Consider the following 14,548-nt stretch of genomic DNA (forward strand, 5'->3'; position numbering starts at 1 on the left):
GAGCAGAGCAGATATGAGTTCTGAGGCAAGAGCAAAGGATGGGGTATGGCGCATTGGAATGCTACTTGAAGGAACATAATTACTGTATTTTTTGCTCTATAAGACTCACTTTTTCCCTCCTAAAATGTAAGGGGAAATGTGTGTACGTCTAATGGAGCGAATGCAGGCTGCGCAGCTATCCCAGAAGCCAGAACAGCAAGAGGGGTCACTGCTTTCACTGCGCAGCGATCCTTCTTGCTGTTCTGGCTTCTGAGATTCAGAATATTTTTTTTCTTGTTTTCCTCCTCCAAAAACTTGGTGCGTCTTGTGGTCTGGTGCGTCTTATAGAGCAAAAAATACGGTATGTCCCAAACCTTTGGTGTTTCTTTGGGAATTGAGTACTGAGATAGACTCTTATTTATTTATGGGGAATTTTGTCTGTGGTGGCATTGGTAGTTTTGCTGAGGTCAAGGGAAGCCCAGTCTTTTTTTCTCTGTGTTTAGATTAGATTTTTTTTCTGCCCCCTTGGACAGAAAATGCGGTTTGGTATAAACTGGGTAGCAACAAGACATATTTGGAGTTGGCTACAGAAGAGGGTAAAGATTAAGTGCCCGGCCTCACTGCTTTCCTGCGTGGCAGAACGTGTCATTTCTCAAAAGGGACACCCTTGTCTTCTTGCTCCAGCCTTGTGACCTGACCTTCCATGTTTGTTCGTACAGCAAGAAAAATCGTCACAGCTATTCTGAAGGAAGTATGGCATGCTGCAAACATTTCATCTGTCTGTTGCCATGGAATATTGTGATGTCATCTTAGATGGATTTTAAAGGGAATTGGACAAAGGCGTGGAGGATAATTCTATCAATGGCTACAAGCCATCATGATCTTCAGTTACAGAGGCAGTATATCACCCTATCCCAGTTGCTGAGAGCAACCAGAGGAGAAAATCATTGCATTCACATCCTCCTTGTGGCTTCCCAAAGGTATCTGATTGACCAATTTGGGAAATGGGATGCTAGACTAGATATACCAGGGGTCAGCAAACTTTTTCAGCAGGGGGCCGGTCCACTTTCCCTCAGACCTTGTCGGGGGCCAGACTTTATTTTTTAAAAAAATATCAACAAATTCCTATGCCCCACAAATAATCCAGAGGTGTATTTTAAATAAAAGGACACACCCTACTCATGTAAAATCACACTGATTCCTGGACCACCCACGGGCCGGATTTAGAAGGCGATTGGGCCGGATCCGGCCCCTGGGCCTTTGTTTTCCTACCCATGAGATAGACTTTTGGTCTGATCCAGACATAGCTGCTCTCATATTGAGAAGGTTTGGAGGTGTAGAGGGAGCTGGGACCAGCTGCGCTTGTTGCATGGCACCCTAACAGCATTTGGACAGTCCTCTTTCACTTCTTATTTCCAGCACCAGAGTTTCTTGTCTGGCACCATAGCAACTGCAGGGCTCTTCCCACTTCAAATTTTAAAGCATACAACCACAAACGTAAAGCGCGAGTACCACAAACAGATGTTTATAATAACCAAGTCAGTCTTACGGGTATGGCTCAGGATTGGGCCTGGATTGACTGTAGTGCTTGCAATAGCCCTAAAGCAGCAAAAAACTCAATCTTCCAAGCAAAAAAACAGAAAGTATTTTAAATAACTGGAAATAAACTTGCACTCTACAGATTGATTCACAGATAGGCACAAAGCAGTATCAGAGATTCCTGGCCAAATAAAAGTTTGGCACAGATGTTAATGTCTTCCCCTCCCTCTCACCTCAGAATATACTTCTAACTTCCTCTTTCAATTGCATGACTAAAAACTTGAGGTTACAAATATCATCTGGCTCCAATACATCTTGTTTAGTTTTTGTTCCTATTTTCTGTGGACTTATGGCTTCCATTACTGCTCTTCTCCCCCCCCCCTTTTTTTTTTTTTTGCATTGTCTGTGTCCCAGTCCCACCTAAGCCTTTCTGGATTTTATTGTAGTTCATTAGAAGTGCATTTCTTTATCTTGGAGGCTTTCAGGCTCTTTCCCTCCCCACCCCCCCACTCCATGTATGCCTTGGCTTTGTTAATTGCATGCTGCTCTAAGCACACACGACATGATACCTTTGAACCTTATACTTTGCCTTGCAGCTGGGCTAGCAAATGCCACTGACAACGGGGAAGTGTGAGGGGGGCGAAATCTTTTGTAAGTAAATTGCCAATGTGGCTAACCTTGCTGGAACCCAATTGTTAAGGCTGTGATTCAGTTTTTCTGTCAAACTCAGTTCAGGCTAACCTGGCTGGCCTTCTGCTTCTCCAGTGATCAGCCTGAGGAAGTGTGCTTTCTCAGCTTATCAGGTTTTATTAACTTCAGCTTCCTGCTGCAGTAATTGTTTGTCCCCACTTCAGCTTCTTAGAATGTCCACCAGAATGCCTTGTCACCGGTGCCTGAGAAACATGTGCACATTAAATACTTCCTTGAATTATTTGCGGCGCAATCCACCAGAAAATTCTCCTACCTACGCAGGCCCTGCTGAAATGCGTGGGAGCACTGTAAGATCACTTCTTTTGCAGTGCTCCATTTATCTCATCAGCAGTCCTCCTCAGCCAATTGTACTTGCATTGCTTATGTTTAGTAGTCTGCAAAGATCACTATTTCTCCGCTGATGTTATTCCCCTGCAAAATGGAATAGTAAAAAGGCACCGGTGATAAACTGAACAAGTGATAGTGAGATTGGCCAAAAGTTACCTCCTGTTGTGAAGTGAAATGTGAGTAACGGGGGGGAAAGATACTTTGGAAAATAAGTAAAAGCTTTATTACAAACGGGGCTCCGTACATAGAAATACATTAATGTTTCGTATGTTGGCCCAGTTGACATGTGGTGTGAACATGCTTGTGTGCAGGTACCGTATTTTTCGCTCTATAAGACGCAACAGACCACAAGACGCACCTAGTTTTTGGAGGAGGAAAACAAGAAAAAAAATATTCTGAATCTCAGAAACCAGGACAGCAAAAGGGATCTTGCTGTTCTTGCTTCTGGGATAGCTGCGCAGCCTGCATTCGCTCCATAACACACACACACACACACACATTTCCCCTTACTTTTTAGGAGGGAAAAAGTGAGTCTTACAAAGCAAAAAATACGGTACTTACAGAAAAAATCACAGCTGCTTTGCTGCTCTCCAGACGCTGCTGCCGCCACAGTACCTGGTGCTGGTGCTACATGCAGATCTGGGTTCATGATTTGTTACAAGCAGCAAGCCCTATAACTCGTGGTTTGTCTGGGCCAAGACAAACCATGAGCCCAGGCTTAGCCATGATGCTGAGCCAAACCATGTCTTAGTTCTGCAGCAGGGCATGCGGAGAAGGAGCGAAATGCCCACAGTTTTTCCTCTGAGTACCAGCACACTCGTGCATTCATGCGTAGCCATGGTTTGGCATTACGTACTCATTTTATGTCTTCTAATCTTTTCAAATGGGACGTTTTCAGGGAGGGATATCTGAAGGTCTGCTAGAGGAACGGTCTTCTGCTTGCACAGGTAGACTTCCTCTACTATATTCTGCACTGCCACCTCCACGCAGCCACCAAATCTGCATTGGAGGACCCTCTGGGTCAGATTTGGAGGTGCATGGAGGCAGCAGAGGCGAGGAAACGAAAGGGAAATCCATTGTGCAGCACTGGAAATCACCCAGTATATGTAAATTATCTTCAGTGATGTCTTCATATTAGAACCAATTAGGAAATAACATTACTGCTCTCTCCCCTGTTCTGTGCTTGTATTTAAAATCACACTTTCAAAGGGCAGCCATTAATGTTTGATATAAATATGAAATAACGACCTTCTGGTGCTCTAGTCCTACTTGAGGGATGAAGAAGAGTTCAGTTGCCTAAAGCTGTGAATAAGACATCAAACTGTTTTAAGGGATTCTCTCATTAATGGTTGGATGTGTTGTTTTATTTGAAACACTTGGGGTTCTTTAATGTGAAATCAATGACAAATAGCTTTCAATATGTTTGCAGCTAAGCATCAGGCTAATCCTTCAATGACACCATGAATGTTGTTGATTGAAATTATATTTTAAAGCTTATAACTATTATATAAAGCTGTAATCAAGCCGTATGATTTAAAAATATCAGAGGAGTCCTGCTGCATCAGCCGAAAAACCCACTTAGCTGAGCACTCTGTTCTCACAGTTCTCAACCAGGTGTCTACAGGAAGCTTGCAAATGTGATGAAAAGGTGTGGTCATAGAATCATAGACTCACAGAGTTGGAAGTAGAGTTGGAGGGAACCCCGTGGGACATCTAGTCCAACCCCCTGCAATGCAGGAATCTCAACTAAAGCATCCATGACTGATGGCCATCCAACCTCTACTTAAAAACCTTCAAGTTGACCAGTGGTTTTCAGCCAGTGTGCTGTGGCAGCCTGGGGTGCCTTGAATGATGGTCAGGGGTGTCGCGGGCAACACTGGCCTCTGTCCCTCTTTCCTTCCCTCCCTCCTCTGATGCCCTCTCACATCTCTGCCTCCCCAAGGCTTGCACAGCTGTTTGCTGCAGCAGCCCTGGCTACAAGCTCCCCAGGTGAATGGTGCCTCTGAAGCTGGCCAGGGGGTGCTTCCCAGGCCCCTGTGGGGCAGTGTGAGGAGGCCCTTCTCTTTGGGGCAGGGGGGGCAGCTCAGAGACCAGGCGGTGCAGCTGCGGCTGCCCAGAAGACTCCCAAGGAGAGGGGAGAGGAGACCGAGGGAACACTCTCCAAGGGAGGGCATTCAAAAAGGGGTGAGAGGCTGCCACCTCTGCAGGCCAGGGGTGACATATCTGGGCTCCTGAGCCCCACAGGGGTGCTGCAGAAAAAAATTAGTTGCTTAAGGGAGCCATGGACTCAAAAAGGTTGTAAACCTATAAAGTAAACAGATCTTTTGAGCAGTTCTGAGTTAAAATTCAGTGTTAGGTTGAGCAGGAAACTGCATGTTTCATATTATACCGAACTGATGCTGGAAATGGCACCTCTGTATTTTTATTCTGCTCTCCTCTGAAACAGCCAAGGGTCATTTACCCTGATTTGTGGCGTCATCACATGCTAATTTCCTTACCAGCGGTGTAGTCACAACACGGGGTAAGCGATCCTAAACGTTATTGGGGAAAGGTGAGGGTGCTGTTTGTAAATTTGGCTCTCCAAATGTGGCCTTTGGGAAGTGTGGTAGAAATGATTAATAGTGAAAAGTCCTGTGGTTAACTGTACCCTTTTCTGTCAAAGGCCATTAGTCCAAAGTTACTTTACCAGCGGGGAGGAGAGCACACATTTTCCTTCCATCTCTCTGAAGTGTGTTGACACTTCGTTGCTATCTTGTCAGGGAAAGAAGCAGCTTTTTCATCACAAGTAACTGAACAACTGCATGTGGGCATATTGAGATAATTATGTAAAAGGAGACTGCCTGAATGAGCTTCCAAATGTGTTATTTCTTTATTATCTAGCACTTTATAATTAACTGTTCCCTTTTTATTATTATTTCAGGAAGCTGCCACTTTTGCTAGAGCGCAAGGCTTTGAGGTGAGTTAACCTATGTTGCACGCTAAACAGATTCTAAAGGGTTTTTTCCCCCTTGCTGATAATGAAGTTCTTTTGGACAGTGATTGATGTGCTATTATACTCTCCAAGCCTCGCAGCAGTTGCCATAGAAACTTGGCAGTCGTCATGGTTTCTTTGTTCTGCCAGCTCAGTGTTATGACGCACTCTGCTAGGTCTGCACCCAACATCGCCTACAGATGTTATTTATTGAATTTTGAAAAGCCTCTTGGGAAGCTGAGAGGTTGGGCACAGCTTCAAGCTGCCTCTGCAGATATGGGGCCTGTCAGTTTGCTCAGTTAAAAAGCCACCTCATTAGCTGAATTACACTCCATAAAGATCCAGTGCTAAAGCATTGGTGAGGCAGGACTAAATACTGAAATATAACACCATTTTAAATAACTTAAACTCTGCCATATGTGGATTATCGTCATGCAAATGAATTTTAGTAAGGTGGTATGTGGAATTGTTAAGAGCTGATTAACGTAAACCCTGCCTTTTACACTCAGTCTCTTTTGGAGAAGTGGGCTGTTCTTTTGTTAACAGGCACAAGTGGTATTTTCCATCTGGGTTTGTACAAATGTGCAATCTCCTAACAGCCACACACAGTCTCTGTCTTTTGTTTAGTCTATTGTGCATCATTTTTAGAGGGTCTACTCTTGACTTTAGTATTTTTATTTGTGAATGCTTCAGATTCTGGAGGGTTTATCAGTATACCATTTTCCCGATAGCCTGATCAGGAGAACTACTACCTATAGGACATGGGGACTGTTTCCTAGCGTTCACCAGACACTATATAATGTGACAACCAATGTGTTTGATATTAAGTGATCCTTGCAGTCCAATGTACATGATGCCTTTTTCTGTACATGTGCATCTGCCTTAACCCCTCAAGTGTTTTGTTCATCAGGCAAATACATCAGGAAAGCTGATGCTTGGGCTGTTCAGTTCCCATTTGCATTATCAGACCCACACAGTTAGGGGACCATACGCTGATCTGATACTTTCCTTTGGGTCTGGGCAAGTACAAAGGAAGAGAAAGGGAAGCACATCTGTGGTGTGTCTTTGTGTGTATGTCCAATTTGGATTGCTTCAAGATAACTCAAAAGCAGCACACATCTGCACCATCTTTATAATTTTAACGCAATATGCTTTGCAGTTTTATTTGGTGGTGGCTGCTTTTATAGAAATGAAGAGTATGCAAATTGAAAGTGGTTTTTTTTACAATCTCTATTAGAATAAACATGATTTGTCAAATAAAACAGTGTTTTAGGTCTTCACGATTTAGCACAATTTATTTGAAATCTATAGTATGGTATAGTAGAACAGCAAAGAGTGGAAGTCGAGTATTAGCCTTGCCCTTTTTATGTTTTCATTTCTTCCTTAAGCTGAAAACCTGGGGCATGCCTGGTTTAAATTAACACCGAGTGACAAAATGCTTTTGCAAATGTCTGCCAAACACCTTTTTATTAACCTTTCCATTAGCACTTTCTTATACTTCCTAGCACAGTTTCTGCTGAACATCCTAAATCTGCCACGTCTGATTTCACTGCATTAGCAAAGTGCACAGAGATTGTGATCTTATCCCATATTGCCCCCTTTGCTTGGCAGTAAGTGACATATCAGATCTGCCAATGGTGATGTATGATGTTTGATAATGTGTCCATTGAGGGTTTTTATTCTGTAACTTTAACATTTCCCCGAACCTCACAGTGAAAAAGGAGCAATGAAAATGGTTCACCATTAGATCTTTTTAGAATCATGAAAACTAAAGGGAAAATTATAGTAGAATAAGGGCTCTAATTGACTGCGGCTTGAGAACATTATCAGAAGCTGCCTGGAGGTCCAGTATACACAGTTGCCCTTAGGACCTATAGCATAAGAAATACTAAATAAACGCCTTTTCTTCTTTAGCACAACCTATATACTAAGACGGTCCTCTCTTAGTATAAATTGTGCTTCTGATTCAGGCCAGAGTCCCAAATCTACATGAGAACTACAGGTCTGAGTTCTGGAAATATTTGATGACGGACTGAACCTCTTTGGAGATGAGTGAGGGAGCCACATTATTAATGTAGGGGATTACATCCACTTAGAAAACGAATGCATCCTGGAGAACATAAGCTAGTGCTAGTTATTTAAGTACAGAGAGGCTTTCCATTTGGAGGAAAAATCCACTCTCCCCGCCTTCACTCTAAAGCGGTATGTTGAGCAAAAAGCTGTTTAAAACTAGATTAAAATAAGGAATTAACATAAAACTGCAGAGCAGTAAGATTCCGTGGTAGCAAAAAGAGCAAACTTTGCAATCAACTGTAAGTAGAGACAAAGAGAACCATTTTCACATGGCACCCAAAACTAGCTCCGGGAGAGGGGATTTCACAATTGGGGTGCCACCACAGGAAAGGACCTGTCCCAAAGTATTACCCAATGTGCCTCTGGGGGCAAACACCTGTGTAGAAGTACTTAATGACTGGGCAGTTTCCTCTGGGAGCAGAGAGTGCTTTTTAGGTATTTGTTGTGCCTGGCAAGCTTTGTTTCATTGCTACTTGTATAACTCAAAAGAAGATGCAATAAAAGAATGCCATAACTGTTTGTACTGCACAGAGAAATTTTGTAAAAACCTGCAGCTTTGTACTTTGACTGATTAAGGCTACTACTAAACATTATGGGAGAGGCATGACTGCCACCCAAAACAGCTCTACATTTCCTCCTTTCTGTGGTAACTTCTAATAAAATGATCTGTATGCCTTTTTAAATTAGTCTGCCATAAACTTTGGAGACAAATAACCATGGTTTTATTTCCTGGTTAAGGTCAGTTACACCTGGCACTACGTTTTGGATAATATATATTTTAACAAAAAATCAAAAGGGGGGGGAATCTCAGGCAATAAAAAGGGTTCAGAAATATGCAGTGAGAAAAGGCAGTTTGCATGCTGGTGAGATAAGCAACATAACCTCCTGTAAGATGATCTATGGTTTCCTGGGACTACGCAGGCTCTGGGAGAGGAGCTTGTAACTGTTTTCTCCTTCCTGGTCTGTTTTACTCCCACACCGCAGTGCGCTGAGCCACAAGCCAAGATTTGGCTTTGCAAGTTATCTGAACCCAACCTTGTGGTTAAGGTCTCTCCTCCCTAACCACGAGCTGTAACTAAGGCTTGTTCTCGGCTACACCTTGTGGTTACCGAGGAGAGAGCTTAAGTCCAGGATCAGATGACATGCTAAGCCAAATCTTGGCTTATCTTAGTGCTTCATGGGGGTGAAAAAAAGACTGGGAAGAAGCAAGGCAGCTAGGAGCTCTTCTTCAGGAGCCCATATATTTGTGTGTCTTACTGTGATACACAAACCAGGCCAGAGCAGGGCAAAGCAAAAAGCAAATTAGGTGATGGGAATTGCTGGTACATGTCTTAAAAGATGTCCCTGCTAAGGATTTAAAACGAAGAGCCTTTTGTACTTTATGTAGTATTGCAAGAAAGTCAAATTGGTTCTAGTGGGATTCTGGACACAATTAATTAAAACCACTTCAAATATAAGAGGATCATGCTAAACAGATAACAGCTTACAATATGCGGTGCAAGAATTTGTATGTCATAGAGTCAGACTGATTTGTACAATCATCCGAAAGTTTTGGATTTCTTAGTATAGATTGGATTTATCTGTAATGACACTGACAGATTGTAAACGAATTTACCAAAGGAGGGCCAACTTACACATGATGAGGGTAATCTTTGATTGGATCTCCTGTATGTTTTATTTGTTTAATCAGGCACAGGAGGCACAAAATTTGATTAGAACAATAATTCTGGGGGGCATGAACCTTTTCTCCCACGTAATTTCCACCTCCATGGTTTTTCCTCCCATCCCCACAGTGCTGCACGAGTGGAGCAGAGTCGTGTGGAGGATTTTCACCCCATATTCTGCACTGCCAAAGAGCCTAGGTTCACTAGCATCTATAGCGTCAAATTCTTCAGACTCAGTTTTTCATTTCCCCAAGTGGGCACCGGGATACCACCAAGTGGTTTGTCATCCTCCAATCCCTTGAAGGCAGGGGGGGAAAGTCATCACTCCCAGAAGATCTTTGAGTTGTCCCTCCCTTAGAGTGGCAGTTCATTTCTTCTACCTTCCTTGAAAGGGACCTGGTTTTACTGGTGCTCCCCCTGTGTTCTACAAGTACTGTGCCCTGATTCTTTATTTGTTCTTATTGTCCAAGGTGGAGGGATCAGGCACCATTGATGGGTATTCCATCTTTTTAGCTAAAATAAAGGAACAGCTGGGAGGCTGTGCTTATCTGTAAGAAACCATAGGAGGTAGCCTAAGGCCTCATAGGGCAAGGACAGAAATCTCTTTTGTTACCATGAGGGACTTACTCCTGTGCAATATCACCTTGGTACAGATCTTTGTTTCCAGTCTCTCCATGATGCCCCTTTTCCTCTTCTCTGCCAATGAGGATGATGGCTGACAGTGAACAGAAAGCCATTCGAAGGGGTAAGGGCTAAAGCAAGGGTTGGGGTAGAAACCCATAACCCACCCATCCACCCGCCTTGTGCTGCAAGCTGCCTAAAATGCTTAGTAGACATAAATGCAGGTGTTCATTTGTGGATCAACTAACAAAGTGAAGAAAACCCACTTTGGGGAGAACAGTGAGATTTTCCAATCACTCTAGGAGACAAACTTCTCTCTCTTAGTGTAAGAATTAATGGCAGCCAAATGGCAATGACACCAAATTCCTTGCAGAAAAATAGTGTTAGTATGAAGTTACAGGGAAACACTGTAATTCTAGAAAAATGTGGGCAACACTAATGCACATGAAGTTTAGTGTCAAGAGTGAAGTGATACAACTTTGGAAAACGTTAATTCGTGCATGTTAGAAATGCAAGAGAGGTCAGGAAAGTAGTGTTTTCTGTTTCACTGACCCTTGTTGGTGCAGGCGTGTGCCCTACGCCGCCTTTTCTTAACATTTTTTCCCTCTCTCCTGTTTCTAAGTGGAGTGGATGTTTCCACATTCATCTTAAAACAAACTGAATCCAACCACAGTTAGTTAAACCAAACAAGTTCTCAAACCACAGTTTGAATCCAAATGGAAAAGTCCGTTTTCATATCTAAAGTAATTTCCTTACATTATTCAAATAAAGTTAAAATCTCAAGTGTGCTCTTTTGTCCTACATACAATACATCTTTTGTTTTTCTTTTTTGTGTCACCAGACTGAGGACATTAAGGAGATAGCCCGGAAAGCACAAGCCTTGCCCAAAGCGAACCTGAAAAGACAGCGGGTTGTCGTATTCACCCAAGGGAAGGAAGACACTATTATGGCCACAGGTACGTAGTTTTTAAGCATTATATCCAAGGTATATAAGGGAATAGCACTCCATTCAGCATTGGTTGGGTCTCAGTGGGCCGCCACATTTCAGAAAGGATGCAGACCAATGAAAGGGTTCCAAGCAAGGAACAAAGTTGATTAAAGATTTGGAATATATGGTGCCTGAGCATGAAGTGCACTTGTGAAAAAGAAGATGGGGGCGGACAGGCAAAGAAGCATCAGAACAGCTGTTCTGGGAAACAAAGAGAAGATTGGCTGAACATTTGAGCATATGTTGTTGTTGTTGTTTAGTCGTTTAGTCGTGTCTGACTCTTCGTGACCCCATGGACCAGAGCACGCCAGGCCCTCCTGTCTTCCACTGCCTCTCGCAGTTTGGTCAGACTCATGTTTGTAGCTTCGAGAACACTGTCCAACCATCTCGTCCTCTGTCGTCCCCTTCTCTTTGTGCCCTCAATCTTTCCCAACATCAGGGTCTTTTCCAGGAAGTCTTCTCTTCTCATGAGGTGGCCAAAGTATTGGAGTCTCAGCTTCACGATCTGTCCTTCCAGTGAGCACTCAGGGCTGATTTCCTTAAGAATGGATACGTTTGATCTTCTTGCAGTCCATGGGACTCTTAAGAGTCTCCTCCAGCACCACAGTTCAAAAGCATCAATTCTTCGGCAATCAGCGTATGTTAGCCATGGCTTAAATCTAGGGGAATCCTGCTTTTGTAGGACAGAACTAGTACTTCAGGAGTTTCTTGAAAACAATGATGATATAATTACCAATAACAATACAAATCTTAATACTAATATGCTCTGGTTAGTATCCAATGTTGTTTCCTCTGCTGATGGGGGAAGCCTTCAGAACAAGTTTGAGGGAGGCTGGGGTGTGGGGGAAGAATCACCATAAATTGCCTTCCTCCTCATTCCACTGACAGATGCTCCCCATCATCAGAGAGAATACCGCAGGATATATATAATATTTTGCTTCTCCAAAATGTTGCATAAAATTGAGTTTATTGTACTAATGGCCACAATCCAGCACTGCTTGGAATTTTAATCATCCTTGCATGTGGACACCTGACACAAGACCTGCTTGCTGATTGTGTGTGTGTGTGTATGTATTTTAAGATCAGTGATGTATATTATTATTATGTGAGTTGCTTCTTACAAAGCAGGTTGAAAATATTGATTCAAATTATTTTTATTCTGGTTTTATACACTGAGCATTAGCTACTGAATTATGTTGGCCACGAGCATGAGTTCACCATACAACAGCTGCTGAAACAGTTAATTCTTTTAAGAGGCGGCAATGGAAATGAAAGTGTGTACTGTGAAGTGAATTTCCAGTTGCTTTTATTTGAAAACCCCACTCTAAGGGTTTCCCAGTTGGCAATTTCCCCATCTTCTGAAAGGGGGCAGGAGGTGCTTTTGTGAGGAAGAAATGATGATATGTGATATTCCAATTTAAGCATTGCAAACATGACTGTCTGGGGGGCTTTACATCTTCTTTTTAATTTAGATTGCCCATGCTTGTTTATTAAACAGTGCTGTAGCTTGCTAACCTATGCAGCAGGGAATGCTGTTTGTCATTCGTTTCTGTGCAGCAAAATGTATTTACATACAGTTCAGTACTCTATTGCTTCATCTGTGGTGATGAGCTGCATAACCCTAACCTTACCGCTACTACTGCTAAAACATCTACTCCAGTGGCAAGAGTTTTGTTGGATATTTCATAGGTCATAGAGGTTATACGGGAGCTATCCACACAATGAATTTTAATCATGGCAGACACTTGCGTCAGAACCCCGCAGCGTATCGATACACAATGTTCATTTTTGCTGCCATGGGACTTCCTATATTGCTTCTGAGTCAGCTTTGTCTTAAACCAGCTTTTAAAAACTCAGTATGAGAGCAGTCCGCTCCCTCCCAAATTAATTTATGACCATTCCTTCTGGGACAACTTCAGAATTTAAACAAACCTCCCTGCCTTCTATGGCTGGCTGAACCAAGATGATAATAAGGGCCATTTATGCATACATGTTAGTAGCTTCTGTCACTAAGCATTTGTTTCATTCTTCGAGCTGGAAGTGATAGCATATCCATTAATCCACTCTAAAATACTCTCTCTTTTTTGTAATTAGAAGTGTATTTGAGGACTAATGTTTTCTAAACTGTGCTGTTTGTTCCTTATGAAAATCAAGTCAAAAGAGGGGATGCCCTTCCTCTTTTTTTTAAAAAAGCTTAATATGCCTAATAAATTCAAGATGGATAGAGAAGTGTATGCCACAGTGTCAGCTCCATAAGCAAACATGATAAATGTTAAGTCGGTTTTGAGCCCAGGGATAAGCTGTTCAGCACACAAGCGTAGCCGAATCTCTTTGCCGTGTTGTTATTCGTGGCAGCCAAATAAATGTCAATAATAAAAGAGAATTAAAGATTTTCATTTCCCAGAGGCAGTCCCTCTAATACGGCTTGATCTTCCATTTCATTTGTAATTCGTTCTTGTGTCAGGACGCAGCCATTCACCAGGCAGTGTGTGACATGAAGTCGTTTAATAATGATTAAGAACATAAAAATGCATGGCCTGTGGGGCAATTCTCCAAAGATATACCAATTTGTTATTATTTCCTCCATACACACTCATACACCCTTCCTCTCCTATTGAATATGGATCAGCCTCCTCCAGCCCCGCAAACCATACATTATAAAATGGTTTATGAGAGATGGGCTAATGGCAGTGGGCACTACTAGCATGCTCATGAAGGTGTGTGCTTTAAGCCACCCAGTTGAGAGAATTTTCTACTTTTTAACAGCAGACGCGTTGCCTTCATAATCTAGCCTTTGTCCTGTGGCTCAAGCAACTTAGATAACAGTGAATGTTTGACTTTGGGAGGATAAAACTGTCATTGAAATTCTACTCAGTATTGATCCAGAGCAGATTCCAATGTATAGTTACTCAGAGTAAAAACTTAAATAACGTTGCAGGATTCCCCAAAAATAGACCCGAGGCAATTGTATTTCATTCAGCAGAGGAAGGAACTCATTCTAACTAGGTTGACATTAACGTGCTCTACAGATAGATTAGCTAAGACACCATATACAGTGAGGGGGGGAAAGTATTTGATCCCCTGCTAAATTTGCCCGTTTGCCCTCTGACGAAGAAATGACCACGTGATTCTAATCTCATCTCCTTACATACAGTGAAGATACCAGGAAGCCTGACATCTGGCTGGTTGATAGGGGATCAAATACTTATTTCACTTATTATAATGCACATCAGTCTCTGACTTTTGTGTTCTGGGTTCCTGGGGTTTTTCCTGTTGTTATTCTGTCTCTCACAGCTACAATAAACCTACCATTAAAATTATGGACTGCTCATTTCTTCGTCAGAAGGCAAATGGGCAAATTTAGCAGGGGATCAAACACTTTCCCCCCTCACTGTAGAACGTGCACTATTTCGATTTTGGATGAGGCCAAGGTTAAGTTGTTCACTGACACACAAGGCATTAGAAAGAGATAGCTTGTTGATGTGTTTAAATATGGTACCCATTGGTCAGTGTGTCAAAATGATAGGTAGTTTGCTTTTTAACAAGGTTTTCAAAAGTACTGAAAAAACATGCTGAAAGTGCTGTCTTGGGCAAAGATGTGTCAACTCAACGGATGTATAATTATTCTGGGGCAGCAGACAATTGTGTGGAAAAGCTGTGGTCTTAGGGGGCTTC

General features: G+C 42.5%; 1 protein-coding gene across 3 annotated transcripts in view; it reads left to right on the plus strand.

Annotated features, from left to right (window-relative positions):
* The window catches only part of ADK (adenosine kinase), a 196,243-nt gene that overhangs the window by 148,206 nt on the left and 33,489 nt on the right, over nt 1-14,548 (plus strand). For all 3 annotated transcript variants that reach the window (XM_053388069.1, XM_053388068.1, XM_053388070.1), the window contains exons 8-9: nt 5,477-5,512; nt 10,727-10,841. In XM_053388069.1, coding sequence (XP_053244044.1) covers nt 5,477-5,512; nt 10,727-10,841 — 151 coding nt within the window. The remainder of the gene's footprint in view (nt 1-5,476; nt 5,513-10,726; nt 10,842-14,548) is intronic.

This window comes from Podarcis raffonei, chromosome 5, assembly GCF_027172205.1.
Source record: "Podarcis raffonei isolate rPodRaf1 chromosome 5, rPodRaf1.pri, whole genome shotgun sequence".
Classification (NCBI taxonomy): domain Eukaryota; kingdom Metazoa; phylum Chordata; class Lepidosauria; order Squamata; family Lacertidae; genus Podarcis; species Podarcis raffonei.